Source organism: Papilio polytes, unplaced genomic scaffold (genome assembly GCF_000836215.1).
Source record: "Papilio polytes unplaced genomic scaffold, Ppol_1.0 DF824269.1, whole genome shotgun sequence".
NCBI classification, from domain to species: domain Eukaryota; kingdom Metazoa; phylum Arthropoda; class Insecta; order Lepidoptera; family Papilionidae; genus Papilio; species Papilio polytes.
In genome coordinates this window covers 2988489-3007970 of record NW_013524935.1, presented here as the reverse complement: position 1 = coordinate 3007970, position 19482 = coordinate 2988489, and the positions used below count along the sequence as shown (strand labels likewise).

Below are 19482 nucleotides of genomic sequence, written 5' to 3'. Positions count from 1 at the left end.
TTAGAAATGAATAAAAAAAGAATTTACTTTCCTTATATGTATAGTAGTAAAAATTCAGTAACTAAAATAAAATATTTTCTTTAAATTGGTTAATTAAACTGATTATGTAAGAATTTATTATTTACAAGTTAGGGACAATTTTTTTGCTGCGATATTCTCAATAGTAAATTCGATAGTAACTAAAACTAACTATAATTTAGTTAAAAACTGAACGTTCATAATTAAAATCATTATTTTTATTACAAAAAAAACATACAATGTAATTATTTACTTGATCAAGTACTTGTACAAGTAGATCAGACGTTCAAGCGGGGCATCAGGTTAACTCCGAAGTGCAACATTTCCCAACCGCACAGCAAGAGTGGGTCAGTAACAGTCTGTTGTTGGTGCTTTGCGGACGTCACTTCTTCGACTGACGAAAGTTGTTACTTAATAAAAACTTTTTAATTTGTGCCAGTGCCACGAAAAGAAAAAGGTAAGTTTATTTTTCTGATTTAAAAAATATTTTTATTTTATTTTAATATTGGAATCGATTTCAAAATTAGAAAGGATATTAAAAATTAAAACCATCGCCAATTCAATTGTTTTTATAGTTTTAAATATAAAGTTAATGGTGTTTTGTTTGCCATGACGAAACATGAAGCTTTAATTGAGTATGTCTTTGTAAGATTTCGGGTATTGCTTAAGAACCTGCTTGGTGATTACACCATCCCGTATGTGGGAATATTTTTAGATGATGTTGTGAAACTAAAAGACAAAGTGACTATCGATATTTCAACCTACCCTCATTTCGTAGTTACTTATTTTGTAACTGATTGTAGTGTTCTATTGAACGAAATTAGACTGTAATTCGTAAGTTTTTTTAATATCTTTATTTATGTAAGCTTTTGAATTGCAATAATTATAAATTCACGTTAAAAATATATTTGTTTATAGTATACTTGTAAGTTAAATTCATCTTAACCTCGTTATGTTCGTAAAATGTTTATTGAAAGTGAAAGTTCTTTGTTCCTTCGTTATATCCGTGTATTGAGGTTTGAATATAAAAGTTCATTTGTAGACATTTATGCATATAAGGTCATCCACGTACTTAAAAAAATAGGAAGTCTTTAAGGAGCCGAAGAAAAACAATTAGTTTATTTTTGTAAACAAGACTTTAACTTTTAATATTAAATATGATTGCATATTAAATATTTTTTCATAACAATTTTCTTAAAAGGCCTCTTGTATTTTGTTTTACAGCGATTTTTATAAACTTTTAGTAAAACAATACAAATAACGTTTACACTATATCTTGTATCTCTATATCACATCTAAGTGTGAATAACGATTCATAGCAATAACACAATGTATTTAAAGTTTTCACACGTAGCAAAGATAATAGGTTAAACTAATATACATATTTCACATACTGTGACGTTTTTAGATCTTCAACGTCGAATCTATTAATACATTTAATTAAATTTGATTTTTTTTTTCAATGAAACATTAAGGGCCTGTCCCACAACTGGCTGATAGAGGCCCAGGTAGCTTATGCCGTCACTGTCAGATAACAACACCCGACATTTCCATCATATATTTTTCACGTCCGATTGTTATCCTAATAGTAATTGACAAGCCCTTGAGATTTATTTTATCTGTTAATGTAAATTTCGGGATTCGAACCTGCAACCGCTGTTGGCGTTGAAAAGTGTGACTCATAAAGTACCAATCAAATTTGAATTTTTGCAATACATAATACAATTATTAATGTAGTTAGGTTATTTGCCAATAAATTCTACGACTCTCAGAAGATAAAGAATATGCAGACAAAACAGAAAGAAACATCATATATAAAATAAAAGCAATACTTCTATGAACTAGAATTTCACAGTTACTATTGTGTCTAAAGTTTTTTAGTTCACAGACTGTCTATTTTCACTTAATAAAAAATTACTTTCACTTCAAATATAAAAAAGAACATAAACCGGAGCTTTGTTCTCGAAGATTTTTTAAACCAATTTACATATTTACTTTATAAGCTACTATATTATTTTTAAAATAATTGTATTTATCACGACAGATGTTTCTTGTCTATATAAGTATGTAAGGCTATGCAATATGACCTCCATAGCCTTACCAGCTTTTAAGAAAGCTTAACTTAAAAAGTAAGATTATCAATTGTTTAGTATTCATACAGTAATTCTTTTTTTAAATTATTATATACCAATTGTCAATCAATTTACGCTCTGCTTTTTCTAATTGTGAGTTTCAACTGTCCAAACACATTGTATAATAGATATCGTTACCCTTCTTATTCTGTCTCAAAAAAACAGAGATGCAAGATGTTCTTACCGCAGTGTAAACCCACGGTTAACTGCATCTAAGATAAGTGTTACTGATTCAATGAATGCCGTTGCATTGCTCTAGACCTTTACGCTAGAGGGCGTTCACCTCTAGCCCGTTACTGCACGTATTCGTCTTGAACTTGCAACTATACAAAAACCTAATGTATTAAAACAAAGAAATACAGAGATATAGGGGTATATGTTAATAACTAGCTTTTGCCCGTGACTACGTACACGTGGAATTAAAAAAAGACAAAAGTTAGTAACCTATCTATTCTTCCAAAATATCTACTACATATATGCAAAATTTCATGGAGATTCGTTTAGTCGTTTAGGCAGAAACTCTAACAAACATCCTCCCATCAACTGTATTAGTAACACGCATTTTTAAATATAGTAGACATTTGAATATTTACTGTTATCTCTTTCTTTCCTCTTAAAGTTGCATCTTCTGTCTCTTGTCGAAATGCAGCAAAACGCATCTTTTAGTAGGAAATAAATTTTAATAACATCTACATTAAAAGTATTAGTAAATCTGTTTTCTCTTCGTAATGTAGGTCGAAATCCTCTCACAAGTCGATCTCGGTAATTTAAATTGACACACATTGTGAGAACCACTTTATATAATTTGATCTCTTTCACCATCTTTAAAGTCGATTAAAGGCACGATAAACTTATATGTTTAATTAAAACTGCATAAAGCAATATTTTGAATACAAAACTTTATTCATCAAGTTTTGGTTATTGACAAAAGAACGTTATCAAAGGTCGATTAATTAATGGTCGAATTTCGAACTACAGATGACCATTGGTAACAATAAAAGTAGAAAGTTTTAAACCGATGTATACATAGACATAGATTGTTTTCTCTTATTTATGGCCATGATATCGTCAATGACGTTTCTCTTTTAAATAATAGACGTGAACACTAACTTTATATTATCTGTACTTGTAGGTATTTAGATCTGATGACAGTTGAGAATTACAAAATAATAAGCAGGTATTATAGACATTTCACTGGAAATGACTAGAAATTACATAATCTGTTATTACTAAATAATACTCACAGTTACATAACCTAGAACTTGCTAGAATATAACAGTATCTTTAATCCCTAATCTATGAACAATTAAAATTTATTTGTACCATTTTACCTTTGTTTTAACTCAAACGTATTATCCTAATTATGTATGAAATTCCGTAAAAAAACATTAATCTAATATCATCCATCCCTATGACATTTTCGAAGACAGTAAACTACAAAACTGAACTGCACACTACAAGATTACTTTTATTTAAAGTTATTCAGATTTTACTACAATAATTAAAAGTAATAATTTGCTTTAGAACTCGAACCCACAATCCTAATGCGAAGCATTATAATTAGCACAGGGTTTTTACATCTTTGACATTGTACATCCCAATTTATTGTTACACAATTTCTATCAGAGTGCGTATGTACACTGCTTAATTACAAGCTACGAAACATTTTCTCTATATAGATAGTGTAGAGGTCAGAAAAGCAATAAAATTAACACATACCAAAACCATCATAATTAGATAAACGTGGTCTAAAACTGTATGAAACTTAAATATACCTAGTAACATTATAAACTGACAGAGTTCACAGATGATCGGTGACAAACAAAAACTAAACTAAATAAGTCAATAGAGGTACTGTCTTAAAAGCCTAAGCTATTGTTTCTAAAATACCAAATAAAAATTACTTCGATATATGAAATGTCTATAGGGATAGAAGTCATTTTAAATTACAATTTAATATTTCGTAATTCACAGTACAACATGAAGTTAAAGACCGACCTCTTAGTCCAGCCCTCGGGGGAAATATCAAAGAAGATTCGAGAAGAATTAAAAGAAGACGTCAACACTCGCTATAAGGATTTGGCGGCGATTAAAGAATGGCTCAGGAAGCAACCGCATTTACCTGATGACTGGGGTAAGTGAAACGTTTCTTACCAATTTTTACTTCAACGTCACAGCACCTACAGCCGTTTTGGTAATAAAATGTTGATGGTAATACGAACCAAGACAAACTTAATTAAAGAATTACTCTATTTCTATTACTATTTAGACAAAAATTCCAAGTAACCAAGGTAGATGTCTTGCAAAACGGACTGACCATGATCCAAGGTTCTTGACTTCTATGGGACAGTATAACCAATTGGGTATTTCAATAATATAATTAGACCAACGAATGCAGTTAAGCCATCATTTATATTCTATGTTTCTATGACAGAGGATATGCCGCTACTAACGTTCCTACGCGGCAGCAGTTTCTCGTTGGAGAAATGCAAACGCAAGCTGGACATGTACTTCACGATGCGCGCCGCCTGTCCTGAGTTCTTTTCCAACCGAGATGCCACCAGTCCTGAGCTTAGAGAGATCTTGAAGGGAAAACTGTAAGTATTACGAGTATGTAGAGAGATTACAGGGTGTCCAAAAAAGACGTGGACACCAGAAGACCACATTCCTTGGAATGTTTGTACACGTCTTTTCCGGACATCCTATATAATATCCTGGGTTCTATCCTCAGATTTCTCTATCACGGTAGGTGTCACGGACAGATTTTGAAATATGGCGATTTTTGATATACCGAGACACACCTGGTAATAAGCAAAATGAATCGCTTAATTGGTAGTTTGTTAAAGTAAATATACAATTTTAAAAGTAGTTTTTATATTACAAAGTAAACAAAGACATCGACATTTACGAATCACACTGACTGGAGTATATTGACTATAATAGAGTCAAGCGAATTTAGCAATAATTACTTTAGCATTTAAGTTGTGTTTCCCAAGTAGGTTGAGGTAAGATTAGCCTTGGCCATCTCAAGGTCATTATGTCGTGATCGTCCGGCTGCGTAATAGGACAGCAATAACTGATTGTGTAAACAATCACTAGACATGATGATGTTTTTGCATATGGACTAGAGAGAAGTGGTTTTTTTGTCCGATTATATCCATCCAATTGAAGGTGATGTTTTTCGAGGGTGTGTAATGTTTATTAAATTTGTTATAAAATTCTGTAACTATTCCATTTGTACTCTTCCCTTCTGTATCCTAGAAGTTTACTATCAATATACTTTTATTAATGATTATTTTTAGGCAAGGACCACCTCTACCAGGAGTAACTCCGAATGGCAGACGAGTCACCATATGTAGAGGTAAAACAATATTTTGCAACCAAAACATTCTCAGCACTTCGAGAACGTAACATTCGTGTTCCACTGCTAAAACAGATTTACAAAACATATTGTTATCTATTACATTCACCATGAAAAAAACGAAATAACGATAAACAGGGTTGAGCAATGGAAACCCATCAATGCATTAAATATCAGTACATTACGGTGGACCACTTTACTGTCATGAAATAATAAATGTACCTGACAATTGTATAGATAACTATTATCTTACAATAGATATAATACATTTATTTAGTACCAAAACTTTGTTAAATGTTGTATTTATTCAGTTCAACATAACAATTGAGTATAGTAATGTTATATGTTCTCTTTGTTTTAGTTATTTCTAAGTATTCAAATTAAAATGCAATTCGCGTTCTGAATTAACATAAAGATTAAATCAAACGCGTGTAGTTCTTCCTTATTCGTGATATGGTACATCACTAGAGGTACAAAATAGTATACTTACAAATACATATGTCTGATTCAAAATAATTTGTATAGATAATTTTAAGCAGAAAAAATCTATAGGGACGTTCTTAACTGAAAATAGGTATTTTAGTTCTTAATGTCACTACAGAAGTTTAACAGAAGTTAAGATTGAATGTGGATGGCTACAAAGGTAGAGGAAAACTGAAGAGAGCATGGATGGATTGTGTGAAAGAGGATATGCTTAAGAAAGGAGTGGATTCAGATATGACGGCTGATAGAAATGTGTGGAAGAGCAGCACAGACTGTGCCGACCCTGCGTAAGGGCAAGTTAATGATGACTACAGAAGTTTTAACTTAAAAGTCGAACTATCAGAATTTATCAGAACTGAAAGGAGACTAACGTTTGGCTATATAGGAAAGAAGATCCTAATCGATTGAGTTATCCTTAACGCTAGCTCTGTACGTTTATTGACCAGGTGTCCACCCAAGCCTGGACGGTCAGCAGATCACGGACACCCTGAAGCTGGCGCTTATGGTGGGAGATGTACGACTCGTGGAGGAGGTACAGGGCGTGGCTGGAGATATCTACGTGCTGGACGCGGCGGTGCTCGGCCCCAGCCTGCTCGCGCGACTCTCGCCCACTGTTATTAAGAAGTTTATGATTTGCGTACAGGTAACATGCAATTGATATATAAAAATGCAAATAATTTTAGTGAATTGTAACCTTGTTCCTTGGGTATAAGGTTCTAATTTCACCCAACCTTCAATTTCATGTATTTTAAAAACCAAATTATATCTCAAAAAATGTAAATGCAATTGTTAAATATTTTGTTGCTTATTTTCAGGAGGCGTATCCAGTGAAATTGAAGGAAGTGCACATTATAAATACTTCACCTATAGTTGAAAGGTTTATCACCTTTGTGAAGCCATTCCTGAAGGAAAAGATCAGGAAGAGGGTAAGTCAACATTACAACAAGTTCGCTAGTCTAAAAGCTAGAACTCGGACAATTTCTAAATCCAGTAAAACATATCGTCAAAATTCTGAAAAATGTCATCTAAAAGAAGTCTATTATTTAACCTCTGTGTCATTTTCTTATAAATAACATATCTTACATTCGCCCGCGACTCCATCCGCGTCGTACTAATAAAAACAAAACTGAGTAACCTGTGTTCAACAAGACTATGCTCTGCAAATTTCATCGACATCCATTCTTTCGTTTAGTCGACAAACTCTATCAAACAGCCATCTATTTAAACTTTCACATTAATAATATTAGTATGAAATAATTCACAGATCTTCATTCACAAAGAGCTGAAGGATTTATATAAATACGTACCTCAAGAGATGTTGCCTGAAGAATATGGTGGCCAGTGCGGCACTATGGATGAGCTACAAGGTAAAATCGAATCTCACATCCATATATTTCCACTGTCAATAACTCATACAATATTGGTAGAGCCTGCAAAAGCTGTCGCGTAAATATGCCGTCCCCCACAATACCACGACCACACAGAAGACATGAAACAATTAGAAGCAATTCCGTATACAGCCTCCTCTTCCTTTTTCCTCCTCTTCCTCTTCCTCTTTTTGTTGATTGAAGGTAGGCAACTCATCTGCAAATCTGGATGTCTATGGGTAGCGGTTGCTTCGCTATTATGACAAACACCGCTTGACTTTTTATACATGTTTTGATTGTGAAACTTTTGAAAATACAATCTTCAAACTGAGTATTTTTTTTTTTCAGATCAATGGACACAGAAACTAATAGAATACCGTGAATGGTTCAAAGCTCAGGACTCGGTGAAGGCCAATGAATCTCTCAGACCAGGCAAGCCGACAAACTACGATGAACTATTCGGTATAGACGGCTCTTTCAGGCAATTGGCTATTGATTAGGCTAGGCTAGTATTATTATTAAGGCTAGAAGGAAAATAGTATAAAAATATTGTTAATCATAATTTTTATAAGAACTTTGTGCTAAAGTGGTTAATATTTCATATTCAGATTTTACGATTTTTGTACATAAGTATGTCAAATTAGATAATCATCAATCAACAATGGATTTAAAAAACTTCTATAACTACAAAAATTTGTAAAAACGTACCATGCACAATATAGACAATAATAAATTTAATCTTTAAGAAGAAAAAAAAAGTTTAAAAACATTTCAAATTCGTGTTGAAATAATTTCGTCGTAAGATTATTAAATTTATGCAAAATAGTAATATATGTAAGATAATTAAGAATAATAATAAAATGGAATGTCTATAAAATGCTTTTAACTGTTTTTAACTCCGGGTTTCAGTTTCAATGATATTAACAAATATTGTCATCCCTTACATTCCCTTTGACAAAACAAAGACAAATACATCAATATTATTCCCTACCCATAGTTATAATGTGACATAACTGCTATTAAAAGCTTATAATCTAAATAAATATAATAAGATAGTATTTTGTTTTTATTTTGTCATATTTAATTTGTCATCAAAGACCTTTTTTTAATATTAGCTTTCCCGCGATTCTATCCATGTAGAATTATAAAAACAAAAGTAAACAACCTATTTGTTCTTCCAGAATATTCTTTACATTTATGCATCGAGATCCATTTAGCAGTTTATCCTTCAAATTGGATACCTACAGAGAGATAAGAAAAAACACGGCTAAATAACTATACTTTATTAAACTTAAATTTCTAGATTATTCCTGTCCAAAAGGATAGAAAGGATAGTCTTTCCAGTCAACTGGGTGAATGACCCTCTTGTTGGTGTTGTATCCGCTGATTACAGCCACCTCTTCTTCTGTTAAACTGAAATCGAACAAATCAATGTTCTGTGCTATTCTCTTTGGGTTCGTTGACTTTGGTATCGGAACTACGCCGCGTTCGATCTGAAAAAAGTGAATTAGACATATAACAAGTGAAATAAAAAAACTATTCAAAGCTTTTGGCAGCTTGTAATTTGTAAGAGACAAGAAATGAGAGACATATAGTCGTCTCACTCTCTTTGAAATATCTGAATTTGTAATTTATTTAAAGACAAATCATACTAATATTATAAATGCGAAAGTTTAGATGGATGGATGTTTGTTAGAGTTTCTAGCCTAAACGGCTGAACAGATTTCAATGAAATTTGGTATAGATGTAGAGGATAGTCTGGAAGAAAACATAGGCTCCACAGATTTGTTTTTGTTAATTCCACACGGGCGGAGTCGCAGGCTAAAGCTAGTATTCAATAAAAATCTTACCAAATATCTCAGGATGACTTGACCGAATGATTTTCCGTATTTCTCGGCAATTTGTAGAAGTGCTGATTTATCAATATTCATACTACTGTCCCTGCCCACGAAGAAACCGAAGGGGCTGTATCCCATGACGACTATACCATTCTGTCTGCAGAATGCCACCATCGATTCTTGCGTGAAAGTCGGACTGGTCTGAAAAAAAAAATGTTTAGGCAATTAACTTGGCACTTCAAATACTAAAGGACTCTTAATTTTGACGTGCCAACTTTAATAACTGATGTCATAATCACATACAATATAAAAATTTCACGTTAAACGATCGTTCAAAAGCATTTTAATTGCATTTATTAACCAACTTCCCAAAAGAGGAGTTACTCAATTCGTCTATATACTATTTATTTTCCTTGTTACTAGAGAAATCCAAAATTCTGTAAAAAATCATTTTTCTCAGATTATTATTTTTGAACTTTGCAGAAAATTAAGTTTGACATTAATTTTAGAGAAACAAGATGAGAACTAAATGCATTCTTGTTACTGTATGCATCGATTATGTTAAATGACTCATACTTCCTGGTGTTACAAAACTATGTTTTATTCAACTACTTGCTTTGTTGTATGCAGATTATGTAATAAATAAGAGCAGTTTGTTAACATATAAACATCTGGCACTGCATATTTATTATCTACAGTATGTAAGAATGCTTACATATTCAAAACTTCCGTTCGTTCATCAGACTACACCTCTAAACCCGTTGTATATTCGTGGACATCGAGTTATTAGAGCAACATGCTTTTTTGTAATACTTAACTATACTTACTATTATAATAAAGCGTAAACACACACTTCTTTGTTACCTAAGATGTCAGCAATTACAGCATATTTTTGAATAATTCTTTTTTTAATAAACAGCCCTACACTTACGTCACGCTTTAGGCTACATATTTTCACGCCAATAAACTTAGGGGGTAAATATTTTGGATAAAAACCCTAATGTGGGAAAGAGGCCATAAGTTGCTGCCAACATCAGGGAAGCAAGATTTCAATGGTTTGTCATATCATTTTGACATTTGCTATTGATAATTTGACAAATGTTAACAATTAAATAAAGTTTTCATAATTTCATGCGGATGAAGCCGCACGGGAACTGCTAGTAAGAATATAATGTTCGTAAGATATCGGTTTCTTACCACAAAAAAAAGGTAAAATACAAATACTATTCCTTGCTCACCTCGACTTCATTAACAACAGGTCTGGTGCGGCTGTCGGCAATCAGTCTCTGCAGCTGGTCGATGTTGAAGTTGGAGACGCCGATGGACTTCACCAGACCCTGTGCTTTAGCGTCCTCCATTCCCTGCCACGTTTCCAGATAATCCACGTAGTCAGCAGAACCGTCTTCCTGGAAATGTTTTAGTGTAAATTTAATCACAGAGTAATCTTAAGGCGCTCTTTTCGCAAATTGCGCAGCTTTGGAAGCATAGAACAGGATTTCTACAAAGATTTTATTCGTGATATTTTAGTATGTGTAACTTCAGTGCTTTAACAAACTTAAAATTGTGTGCTGATCCATTTATGGTCTCCTAGTTAATTAAATAGTTTTGTTAAAATTGAGGCACTTAAAAAAAGGTTCTTAGTTTCCATTCACTTCTACGATAAAATAGACTAAGAGTGGGCGCACATCTTTGACTAAAAATAGAATATCAACTCATAGGAATAAAAGTGTGATTAGACAGTTGTGTGAAAACTGTGGACGCTTTTAAACTTACTTTAGTAGCGACTGGGAAGTGTATGAGGAAGAGATCGACGTAGGCGAGGCCGAGACGTCTCAATGATTCCTGCAGCGCCGGCACCACTTGCTCACGACGATGCTTGTCGTTCCACAACTGGAATATAATAACATAATTATTATAATACATAAATAATATGATTTAGAACCGGACCAACTAAAACCATAGTCGTCTCCTTTTTCTTTAAAGATGAGAGAGATGTCAATATATGTATACCATTTACAAACGGAACTAAGAATTTCTAATATTATTCTAGGTTTATACTCTAAAAAAAACATAGTAACTATCTAGGATAGCCTAACGTTGTACGAGTCTAGAATTTCGTCTATGAACCCCAGTCCCAATCTTAGCCTAAGAGCTCTTACAGATAAACGCGGTATAAAGTTTACTTAATAAACTGAGTATAAGCAAAATTTGTACTAATATTTGCTTATACTAAGTTTAACTTTTTTCCGCATTCACTTTTAGTAAAATTTTAAGCTTTGTAGGTTGTTTTCCACCTCATTTTTCTAGAAATCTACATCTGTCAATGGACAATTTCACTGAAGATAAATAAATCATGTTACCTTTGTCGTAACGAATATATCTTCTCTAGTGACGATGTTCTTCTGTATCGCCTCAGCTATCCCCTGGCCGACTTGTTCCTCGTCATCATACACAGCGGCTGTGTCGATATGCCGATAGCCAGCTTCTAGCGCCCAGAACACGGCCTTACGCACCTCGTCTACTGATTCATTCTGGAAACGGAAAAAAATGAGCATCAAATAATTTTAATAATTATCTTTTTAAACCAGCGCTTGATTCTTATGTAGATAATCTATGTTTGTATAGCAACATGACAGAACTAACATTGTATAACTGGACATCTCTAACATAGATACCCAATTCATCGTGGCCTTATCTCACTTTAAGTTTTTTAACAGTGGTAGAGCCCGCTTTAATATCTTCGCACGAATGGGCCGACTCGCCCAGTGTAATTCCACGAACACAGAGAAAACAGACGTGAAGTGGAAGCAATTTCGCGTTTCGTCTAATGAGTGTGGTGCCAGAGGCCTAATTTTAGTCCCTTTCCCTTTCCACCGTTTTCTTAATAGGAAAGAATGGGAAGGAAAAGTGGATTTGTCGGTGGAGACGCATAGGAAGGGAAAATTTCCTCTTTATGTGTGTCTCCTCCCCCGTCGGATAAGGGTAGGCAACGCATCTGCAATTGCGGATGTCTATGAGCAGTGGTCGCTTTCCATTTCGGTGGATTCAGATTGCCGCTTGCTCGTTTGCCACCTTATGTTATTTAAAGAAGTGGAGTCCGAAGACGTAGTTATTTCAATCATCATTTCAGTCTTCTTTCCCTCTTCTTAATAATGTTACGATACAAAAAATCTCTTCCTATCGATGAACGAGTTAACATTATTTACATTTAATCAAAATGTCAATTTAATGACGCACAAACATCAGATAAATAATGTCCCTTTAATAATCATGAACCATGACATTATATTCCTGTATTTATAATTACCAATTACGCATAAACATTGTGATTTTCCAAGTAAACATACTATTTTTAAAACCGCAGATCTTCCCACATTGGACATAAATATAGCTCCTGAGCTTATCACGTGGGAAAATGCAAGCCTTCATGAAGTTTGTATAGTATTTAATAGATGTTACCTCCTTAGCGGTGCCCCTACCAGTTCCCAGGGCAACGATCGGCATCAGATTTCCATCGTTTAATTCCACGCACGGCGCCCGAGACGCTCCCGCCATCTGCAAAATAACGGCATTCCTATTTGCAATCCTCTAAGATACAGATTAAAAACATATAGTAAGATCGTCTAAATATTCATTTAATTTATTATCTGTATTGAAATATTTGCGACACAAGGATGCATTGGAAGGTGTCGTCTTGTTATTCGGTACCCTACGATCTTGTTATTGGGCCTATGGCCATTAGATGTACAAAGTTTATAATTACATAATGAAATAATTCAAATTCTGCAAAATAGTTATATTCTAACAGAATTAATTACGATTTACTCTTTTTTATCAAATAACATAATTTGTAATTCCTTCCGCGATACGAAAATTCCAACGTTAATTAACCAGAGTTTTTTTTTTTTATTATAAACAGCATCTTAGACGTAAGTTTCTAAGCTGCCAGTTAATATTATAGTCGATAAAATAAAAACTGATACCAATATAAATGTTTACATGCGGTTTTTCCCTGTTCAGCCACGTGCAAGGATGAGTCAATTTTTAAATGAATATTCGATTAAAGATGATTTTTAATCTACATAGAGATTAATAGGCCGTTTACCTGATGATTTACTATAGACGTTGAACCACACGCTGAATCTGAGAGTTGACTATTTTTAAAAACAAAATTATTACTATTATATCTCAACCAAAGTATTTAATAAAATAGTAATTGTTAGTATTCTGGTACTGATATAGAAAAGTATCGACTTTGGACCGAAATATTAATTTTTAATATAATCTATACTATTATAAAGTACTTTGGATTTTTGAATTTCCATATGTACCGATTTTATAATTCTTGCACCTTTAAAAAGCTATCATATCACTGAGTATCATAGACTACATTTTTACATTTTTTTAATGTCCGGATGAAGTGGTGAGCAAATTAACAACTATATACCCAATGAGTCAAAAGACAAAACCATGTGTTTAAGATTATGTTAGAAATATCAATCGGACATTTCATCAATCGACGAAGTTCGCAATCAATTGGTAACATGCTACAAACATATGGGTAAGATTACGATAGGAAAAATTGCTCTGTTATCCCTTAACCGGATCGTGTCTCTAGTTCGATTTAAAACTGACATAACATTGGTGTCGCAAACGCTTTATACGTTCACATACGATGATTGCAACATTTTAAATATCAACTGTTAGTTACAACATCTAAATGGGACGTCGTGACAAAGTTCAGTCAGTTACCATGAATAGGTTTTGTTAAGTTTTAAATGGAGCTTTCTTTTGATTTAGATTTCACTTGCTTGAAGAGAATCGAAGTTTAGTTTGGATTTTGATATCCATTTTCCTTTTATTTGTATTAAATATTTTGGAATCATATCCAAAAAGCAAGTAGATAATTATTTAAAATATTAATTCGATAAAAACCATGAAAAACCTCATTCTAATTTTGCATTTTGTTTAATGACTAGTTGTTGTTCGCGACTTCGCCCGCGTGAAATAAAAAAATACAGCCTATGTTACTTCCTGAGAACGTAACTTTTTAATGGTGAAAGAATTATTAAAATCGGCCCAGTTGTTTTTGAGTTATTTTAATACAAACAAAAATACAAATCTTTTCTCTTTATAATTCACGAGCTGTTGCCCGCGACTTCGTCTGGTATTAGAAAACATACGAACTATATAAATAACAAAACGCTACGTATCCCTCGGGAACCGGACACCTCGGGAATGATCTTATCCCATGTGTACTTCAGACTTAGTTTTATATCTGTGCCAAATTTCAATAAGATATGTTGAACCGTTGCAGAATGATCGACTAAACATTAAAAAACTAAATTAATGAATCCCACGGGAACCGTAACTTATCCCGGGATAAAAAGTAGCCTAAGTGTTCTTCCAGACTATGCTCTAAAACTTCGCCAAATTTCATGGAGATCCGTTCAGCCGTTTAGGCTACAAACGCTAACAAACATCCATCTATCCATCCATCCATCTAAACTTTCGCATTTATAATATTAGTAAGAAGTAAGATAAATTTATATATGAGTAACTTTTAATTAAATACGCGTTATAGACGCTGCCCTGAGTGTGGGCTTCTGTAATTTTATGTATGGATCCGGATAGTATGTATGAATTTTCGGTGGCCACGATAAAGGCATTGCCTAGTGCGGCCATCACCAGATTTACTCGAATAACCATGTATAGTAACTTATGATAACAACTTTCTGTCATGTATAATTTTAAGTTATTGTCAAAAGTTATTTGTCTTTGTGTAATCTTTACTGTTAATAATAAATATTTTCATTTCATTTCATAATATTAATATAGATAGACATTAATAATTGGCATACACTTTGTCCTATTTTTTGGTTACGAAAACCTTGATAAATAAAAGCTTTACAAAGTTAAACCACTAGATTATTAAATGATGCGGTACAAATAACTATGCAATTTAGAATACACTAAAAATACTCAAAACTAATTTTTTATAACCTCGCATTCAAGGCTGTGGGACCTTTGGTAGCCACGAGAATAAAAAATAGATTTTTTTGTAACTTTAATTGAAATATCAACTTAATATTTACAAAACTACATCGAGCATATGTAGTTAGTGGCATATGACATCAAAAACCATTAAAAAAACTTAATAAAAAACACGAGACTAGGTAGTCAACAACAAGCGCATCAAAAATAATAAACAGATAACCTGAATAACAAAAAAAGCTATTTATTTTTATTGGTTATTATTGCTAAAGTACTCTAAATCACATTACTTCGAAACAAAATATAGATTATAAATTAAAACTCACATAAATCAAAGACGATAGCGCGAACACGAGATACATGTTGTCCATCTAAATGTTACAACACTACTGATCGCAGACTTAAACAAGCTTACATATATGTGAGAAAAAAAACACCTGCACCACTAATGTCAATGTACTGGTTTTAGAACTGTATTATACCTATTAAAGAAAAAAACTGCAAAATGATATAGATATCGTTAGCGTCTTTTTGTTTTTGGCGGGAATTTCAAGGTCATTTCTACCATAAGCAGTCTTTTGTGAAGGACTGTGTAGGTAACAAATCTCTATCTCACCTCATCGAAGGTAATAGACTTAAGAATTCAATGTGTTTTATTAATTTTGCTTATAAGGAAAAATCTCTACGCAAAATGGCAGCATGACAACATTTGGAGGACACTCATCTTTTGTGTAGAGGTTTTTATATTTACGAAGGGTGTGAACATATTCTTCAAATGATTCTCGAAATCAACAAGATTCTGGCAAATGTAATAATCAACAGAAAACTTTGTAACTGACAGAATTCCCGACCATAAAAAACCTTAACGTTGTTTATATTCGAAATTCAAAATTAAAGTCTTAATTCATCAGACATTCTAAACTGCCTGTGTTAAATTTTATTGAAGATCCATCTCAGCTTTAAAAATAATATATTTACCTTGTCTGCAAACATACATAAAGACGTCTATTTGTTTTTATTGACATTTTAAAATCTTACTCATATTTATCTGCTTAGCATCATGGGTTTTTACCAGGTTCTTAAATTCGCAATTTTACATTAAAAAAATAATTATCGGCTATCAACTAATCACAACAACTGGTTCTACGTCTTAAAAAAATAACACCTTTGAGGCAAGTTTAAACGTTTATAGATACGAAAGCACAAAAAAAAACTTACGTTAGGGCTGACACATCTTCCAATTTGTTCAATTCTTCGTTTGCATGATTTGACATTGACGTACTCAGACCAAAATGGCCAGTTTATAAAAACGCACTAAAAATGGCTAATTTTATCCTACAATCAAGGACGTTTATTTTCCTCGTTCGCTAAAATGTTAACCAAAAGTCATCGATAAGTATTTTTGGCACCACTGTTCGGTTATTTATTGAAAGTTGCCAACCCTAGCGCTTACCTAACTAAACATAATAAATACTTTACACCGGTATTCAATGAGGTCATTGTACTTTCCTTGTAAAGCTAGCCATACATGCGAAAGCACACAAATATGACATTTTGCAATTTATTTAACTTCTATTAGTTGAAGTGTTTTCTTGAATCACTTTCTGGTTAAAAAATGTATAAAAAAACATTGAAATAACATTTTTTTACAACAAAATTAAATTTATTTTAATAGTATTCAATATATTTGTTTATATAACCTTTAACAAAGTACATGTCTTTGAAATCAATTTATTAAAGAACGTTGAGGTACTTTCACGTAGGAAGTTAATTTGCACAAGGTTTCTATAAATAAGTTAAATGCTAAAAGATATACAAAGATGAATAAAAATTACGATTGTTCTTAATTTAAATATGACGCCAGTATTTCTACTTTTCTCAAACTTTTGGTAAGTTATATTTTAATGGAAAATTAAATTAAACCAATTTAATTTTAATAAGCCTTTTTTTCTCTCATTTTAAATTTGTGCGCTTGAAAATGCGCGATGACATATATATATTTTTTATTTCTAGTATTTATTAAAAATGCATAAGTGACCCGAAACCTTGTATAAAGATATTTGGATCTGCATTGCGAAACAACCTTGCACATTGCATAATTCGATTTTATCGTCTTCTATATTCAAAAAAATATCTTTTTAACGGCCTTCGAAATTCAAAACGAGCCGAAAGGTTTCCATTTCGAAATAATGTTGATATTGACCGATTAAAAAACACTGCAGTATTTAAATGCAATCGTTAGACGTAGTCGTTAGCCTCTTTGAAAAAAAAAACGTAAAAACCACTAAGTGCCAGAATGACATATTGTTTATTATAGATACAGCTCTAGTTAGTTAACTTTAGGGTACGATGTCTTCTTGAACTTCAGATTGCATCGGCTTGGAAATACCACTTGACTAGTTGTCCACTAATGTTAAAACCCTGGAAAGGTCGTTCATCTTGTCTATTATAGACAAACATTTTGTCATATTCATTGGCGTAGACAATCCTTTGAATATCTTGGTCTATAAAGATCGGTAAAGTAAAAAAAAATCGTCGTTATCTATAGAATTCGGATTTCTATTTCGCGCGGTTTTGTAAAACTTTCCGTCCTCTTTTACATTCACGCTTTTACCCATACATCCATATTGTTTACGAGTACCTAACACCACCTTTTATGCCTCCTATCTTGCTATCTATCTATCTACCACACTGGGTTACAGGTGTAATTTGTTGCAATTTTATAATGTATGTACTGCAGCTGGTCTATAGTATTTTTGCTTATAGCATAGACACGATTCACGTCACAAACATCCGCATTTTTTTTATTCACCGCGGAAATCCTTCGCGTTTACTCATCGCGAACCATAACCCTGAGTCAAACACAGAGCACGTTTTAAATAAAATACTTCATACCATCCAAGCATTGTTACGATTATAATCACACAAAAAGGTTTAATTAAAGAAAAAAACTTAATTAATAGACATTTAAAACATAACAAGGTAGTTTATGTAAGAATTATGGATTTAATATTGTTAAAACGAGTTTATACGTTTAATTAAAGTTTATTTTGTGGTTTTAAAACAACTCTATCATACTGAATTAATAACTTGATATTTAAAAACATAATGTTTAAACGAAAAATAAGGAACGAACTGCCGTACTCAGAGTTTTTTTATTAACCATTAAATGTATATAAATCTAAACCTAATTAAGAAAGAAGAACGATTAGTATTTTTGTATGTAATTAATAAATTCAATAACTGGGTCGATTACTAAATCTGTCGCCATTAGAAAGCTACATTATCACATAGGCTATTTTTTTAAAATTCCGCGTGGACAAAGACATGAACAAAAGCTAGTTATTAAATAAAATATGTACTAATCTTACACACTGACAAAAGATTGCTCATTGTAAAATGTAAGGTGTATTAGTTTTTCATTGAACAACGAAGCTAAATATAGTCTTTTGAAATATTTTTCGATGTAAACTTTTTTGAACCTTGTACCCACGCTTTAATGACGTCATTCAACTAAATTCAAACTTGTTGCGAATGAGCTGAATGAAGTGATAACCACGAACACTATTTCTGTCCCTTTTATCTAAAAATAATAAAAAAGTTATTGATATTGCCGCAATACAGGTGTGACAGTTGAGATACACCGGAAAAAATATTTAAAAAGCTACAAATGGTAAAGTGAAGTAGGCTATTGGTCCACATTACACTTTCACCGGCGGCCGTTCGGTTCAGAATCGATAAGCATTGGATAGGAAAGACGTACCATTTAAGGTGTCATTTATTGATTATAATTAGTCGTTTCAATGCAAGTGATAAGGTCTCTTTCATAGAAATTTAATATTTTGCATTCAATAAAGACAGCGTACACTTTAAAGGAGTAATTGAACAACAAAAAATTGTATCTACTTACTTTATAAAACCAGCCAGTCTTCTGCTTTACTCGAATCAACAGTCAACAACTATACTTATCTCGGTTATTTAAAGTATTGCATTGACATAGATTGGAAACAACGCTTATGGTTCAATGATAATTTTTTTATCTTAAACTTTAGCAGATCAGTGACTAATACTTCGTTTTTTCATCCCAAAAATAACAAGAATCAATATTTTCTTTTATTTTAATTTCAGGAGAAAACCTGGACAAAGTGGCGTGCAATAACAAGTTGTACATTTTTAAATTCTGAACAATAAATAACATAACCCTCCTTATATATTAATAGTGAAAGTTAATCGCTTCGAGATTCCTTCGCTCCCGTAAATGTCTTGCACATTTTCACGCAGCTAATTGT

General features: G+C 32.6%; 2 protein-coding genes across 3 annotated transcripts; one reads left to right on the top strand and one right to left on the bottom strand.

Annotated features, from left to right (window-relative positions):
• Nucleotides 1-359: 359 nt before the first annotated feature.
• Nucleotides 360-8419, top strand: LOC106108753 (alpha-tocopherol transfer protein-like). Of its 2 annotated transcripts, none has more exons than XM_013290016.1 (8): nucleotides 360-475; nucleotides 4125-4284; nucleotides 4585-4747; nucleotides 5453-5511; nucleotides 6441-6637; nucleotides 6810-6920; nucleotides 7259-7361; nucleotides 7710-8419. In XM_013290016.1, exons 2-8 carry the CDS (start codon nucleotides 4131-4133, stop codon nucleotides 7859-7861), a joined length of 939 nt encoding a protein of 312 aa, XP_013145470.1. In that variant the 5' UTR covers nucleotides 360-475; nucleotides 4125-4130; the 3' UTR covers nucleotides 7862-8419. The 2 variants fall into 2 exon arrangements, with proteins under 2 accessions (XP_013145470.1, XP_013145478.1); XM_013290024.1 differs by lacking the exon at nucleotides 360-475 and adding an exon at nucleotides 767-852.
• Nucleotides 8420-8629: 210 nt separating this feature from the next.
• Nucleotides 8630-15620, bottom strand: LOC106108603 (aldo-keto reductase AKR2E4-like). The gene is made up of 7 exons (XM_013289851.1): nucleotides 15520-15620; nucleotides 12659-12754; nucleotides 11560-11730; nucleotides 10973-11089; nucleotides 10438-10605; nucleotides 9212-9400; nucleotides 8630-8854 (listed from the first exon to the last, which is right to left on the bottom strand). The coding sequence occupies exons 1-7, from the start codon at nucleotides 15562-15564 to the stop codon at nucleotides 8666-8668; spliced, it is 975 nt and encodes a 324-aa protein (XP_013145305.1). The 5' UTR covers nucleotides 15565-15620; the 3' UTR covers nucleotides 8630-8665.
• Between the last annotated feature and the right edge of the window lie 3862 nt (nucleotides 15621-19482).

Excerpts from the sequence above, each read along its gene's own strand:
- LOC106108753 (XM_013290016.1), top strand. The coding sequence starts at position 4,131 with ATGAAGTTAAAGACCGACCTCTTAGTCCAGCCCTCGGGGGAAATATCA. Across the intron at positions 5,512-6,440 it reads ACGAGTCACCATATGTAGAG|GTGTCCACCCAAGCCTGGAC; the intron begins GTAAAACAATAT and ends TTTATTGACCAG. Across the intron at positions 6,638-6,809 it reads AGTTTATGATTTGCGTACAG|GAGGCGTATCCAGTGAAATT; the intron begins GTAACATGCAAT and ends GCTTATTTTCAG.
- LOC106108603 (XM_013289851.1), bottom strand. The coding sequence starts at position 15,564 with ATGGACAACATGTATCTCGTGTTCGCGCTATCGTCTTTGATTTAT. Across the intron at positions 12,755-15,519 it reads CGCTATCGTCTTTGATTTAT|ATGGCGGGAGCGTCTCGGGC; the intron begins GTGAGTTTTAAT and ends GTTATTTTGCAG. Across the intron at positions 11,090-11,559 it reads ATATATTCGTTACGACAAAG|TTGTGGAACGACAAGCATCG; the intron begins GTAACATGATTT and ends ATTATATTCCAG.